Here is a 3,389-nt window from a genome sequence, read left to right on the forward strand (position 1 = left end):
ACTGGACTTGCTTCAAGCCGAGGAGGAAAAAGAAGCAGCAAACACTGCACCCCTTCCAAGATATTTTAGAAAATTTTCTGAAAAAGAAGAAGAAGATATTTTAGAGAAAAACTAAAATGGAGATTCACCTTTTTTGAGGCCAACAACCATTTCCCATCTTGAGTCCAGCTTCTTTCCTTCTTTACTGGTTTATTAGCTTGGCCAGATAAGATATACACCTTTTTTTGTGGTTGCTGGGGATAAGATCTACAGCTATGTATGGCTATGTCACATGCACGCCTGCGAACAAGGTATAATCCATTGTGTTTTGTAACAGTCGAAATTGCAGGACTATCTTGTCATAAACAAATGGCGCAACCTTTGTTTAGAAGATATCCACATCATTCCCTCAAAAACAAAAGATATCCACATCACCCCACGTCCTTATTTTTAGCTATAATACAGATATGCGCAGTCATACATGTTCACAAGTGGAGAAGGTTTTAGTCTGTTGGGAAGAGACGAAAATGCCACTGTATTTTCTTAATCTAATGGCCAGATCTCCGGGTGTAGTGTCTCGTTATTTAGATTAGAAGTACACCAATCAAATGGCCAGATCTCCGGGTGTAGTGTCTCGTTATTTAAATTAGAAGTACACCAATCTAATGGCCAGATCTCCCTGTGTATTGTCTCATTATTTAGACGAAACCCAATCGAGTGCACTTAACGACCAAGCTGCACGTGCAGTGTCTCGTTATTTAGATTAGAAGTACAGCATATTCGTACGCTTTCACATGTACCTACAGAATGAATATTCTTGATGCCACTTGTGAGCGACTAACAGGCAACAGCTACGTATTACTACTATACTTCATAATCCTAATTGCCACTTAATACGATATCGTGTTTGTCACTAGATTAATTACACCATCTCCTACGGGATCGATTGTGAAGCATGATCCTGTATTAACCAACCTGCCAAAGTTATTCCACAAAACAAAAACAAAAAAACCTGCCAAAGTTATTTGGTCCAATGGTTGCTTGTTATTAGTTCCTCGTAATACAAGGCTGCAACCACCATTATTTGCTAGGCATCTAATCACATGGACCTGATGGGCACATATCTTTTGTTAACTCGACCTATGGAAAGACTCAACTAAATCTCTAGTCAGGTCAACTTTCCCCTCTTCCTCCTCGACCGCGCTGCTTCATTATTAGCCCGCCTGCAGCTAGCTAGCAAGCAGCAAGGAGACAGATATCTCGTTTCTCTCTTCGCAGCAAGGATCCCCCAAGCTAGTGCTCCTCTCAAGGTCAGTAACATCATGCTCATGAGTTATCTCTACATGTCCGCAGAACCATCATGCTAAGTTTTGCTCTTCCTTCTCCGGAAGTATCATGTTAAATTTTGCATTTGGAGTCTTATGGACGTTGTTAAGCAACTGCTACTTTGGTGAAATGACAAATTGTGCAGCAATTAATTCACAACTTGTGGCACCCCAGGTTTCCTCAATCATCGGAAATGGCCACCGGAAGTAAAATCAAAGAGAGCAAGCAGAGCCCTGAACTACCGAAACAATTGCCAATCGACTTTTTGAAGAAAATTACTAACAATTTCGCCGAAGATCGAATAATAAGTGAAGGTCCTTTTGGAACACTTTACAAGGTTTGATTTTTCCCTTGATACTTCTTGTCCTTCCAATTAAGGTTGATGCAAATATGCTAATATGCAGTAAAAATGTATGAGATTAAACAGGGAATTGTACCAGATGATGACAAAGTGATTGCTGTGAAGAAACTTCAGGACAACGCACCAATGTCAGCTGACAAAACATTTAGTAAAGAGGTTCAGAATATTATGGCGCTCAAGCATGTAAACATAGTAGAGTTGGTTGGATTCTGCACTGAAACACAGAAGAAATTGGTGCAGTTTGATAAAAGATATATCCAGGCAGACATCACTGAAAGTTTAATCTGCTACGAATATTTACCTAACGGGAGCCTTCAAGCGAATCTATTTGGTATGCAATACATTATCCAACATATTTTGCATTTCTAATCTATTCCTTGATGTTTCATTCCAAATTGGTGCTAACTAGGAAATCACTTCTCTAAATTGTTTAGAGTTTCGACGCCCCGCCTAGTTTCTGTGATGTATGTTTACATTTTTTACCTTTCAGATTATTTATCTTCTTTACACCTATATGCAGATACCAAAGCATCAGCTAAACAGGAAATCAATTGGGACACACGCTTCAAAATAATCAAGGGGATTTGCCAGGGATTGTTTTTCCTACACAAGTTGGATATTCCCATAGTCCATATGGATTTGAAGCCTGAAAATATATTGTTGGGTGTAGATATGGTGCCAAAGATCGCAGACTTTGCACTATCAAGAGTCTTTGGCCAAGAACAAACCCGATTATGCACACAAACAGTTGTGGGATCTTAGTAAGCTAATCTGAAATTTCATAACATTAGTTTATTCCTTACATAATTTTCAAATTCTCCTTTTGCCACTCCAGTTCTGCCTATTTATTTATTTAACTTCCAATTTTAATGTCATCCAGTGGCTACATGGCTCCAGAATATCTTTACAGAGGTGAAATCTCGGCCCAGTCAGACATATATAGTTTAGGCCTATTGATAATCGAGATCACCACAGGAGAGCAGAATCCTCGTGAACAACCGTCTGCAAGAAATTTTGTTGATAAAGTAGGAGGAGATTTTACTTTTTTATTTGGAATTGAAATGAATGTATATGTTGTACATTCAGTTTATATATCATGACCAAGAATCTTGACTCCACTTCTACAGGTACGTAAAGATTGGACACTGCAGCATATAACATCCCACTCCAAGTATGCATCGTTAGATTCAGGAAGCCTCCAAGAAGTTAAAACATGCATTGAAATTGGGATTAGATGTGTAGAAATCGATCGGAGAAATAGACCTCCCATAGAAGAAATCGTTGGCACACTCGAAGGACTACGTCCAAGCTAAATGTTAAACAAGGTAAGATGACAGGGACTAAACTAAGAAGTTATCTATTGAGATGATATAATTCCATTTAAAGCAGAGAATTCTTAATTCAATGGTAGTTTTCGTTTCAGAAGGCTGGTAACTTATTTCCTTTGGTAACTAAAGACAGATAACTGCTTCTCGTAGATGGTGTGTATGCACAAATGTTTTAAGTGACGAAACTGCACTCATATTCATGTAGATGCATTTTGTTACATATATTTACATGTTTTAAATTATCTGTCATCAAAATATTTTGAATATCTTTGGTTCTTTATGTTTAGTTGTTAATTTGAATATAAACTAGCACACAATTCATTTGGACATTCATCAAGAAAGGGAGTTTCTGTATTTCCAGTTTGAGCGGAGTAATAACAACACATATCTGGTCT

General features: G+C 38.0%; 1 protein-coding gene across 1 annotated transcript; it reads left to right on the forward strand.

Annotated features, from left to right (window-relative positions):
• Positions 1-1,052: 1,052 nt before the first annotated feature.
• Positions 1,053-3,076, forward strand: LOC123176726 (cysteine-rich receptor-like protein kinase 6). Its single transcript, XM_044590810.1, has 6 exons — positions 1,053-1,289; positions 1,480-1,642; positions 1,733-1,997; positions 2,187-2,427; positions 2,547-2,691; positions 2,794-3,076. Exons 2-6 carry the CDS (start codon positions 1,499-1,501, stop codon positions 2,977-2,979), a joined length of 981 nt encoding a protein of 326 aa, XP_044446745.1. The 5' UTR covers positions 1,053-1,289; positions 1,480-1,498; the 3' UTR covers positions 2,980-3,076.
• The last annotated feature ends 313 nt before the right edge of the window (positions 3,077-3,389 follow it).

This window comes from Triticum aestivum, unplaced genomic scaffold (assembly GCF_018294505.1).
Source record: "Triticum aestivum cultivar Chinese Spring unplaced genomic scaffold, IWGSC CS RefSeq v2.1 scaffold65860, whole genome shotgun sequence".
In the NCBI taxonomy this organism is placed as follows: domain Eukaryota; kingdom Viridiplantae; phylum Streptophyta; class Magnoliopsida; order Poales; family Poaceae; genus Triticum; species Triticum aestivum.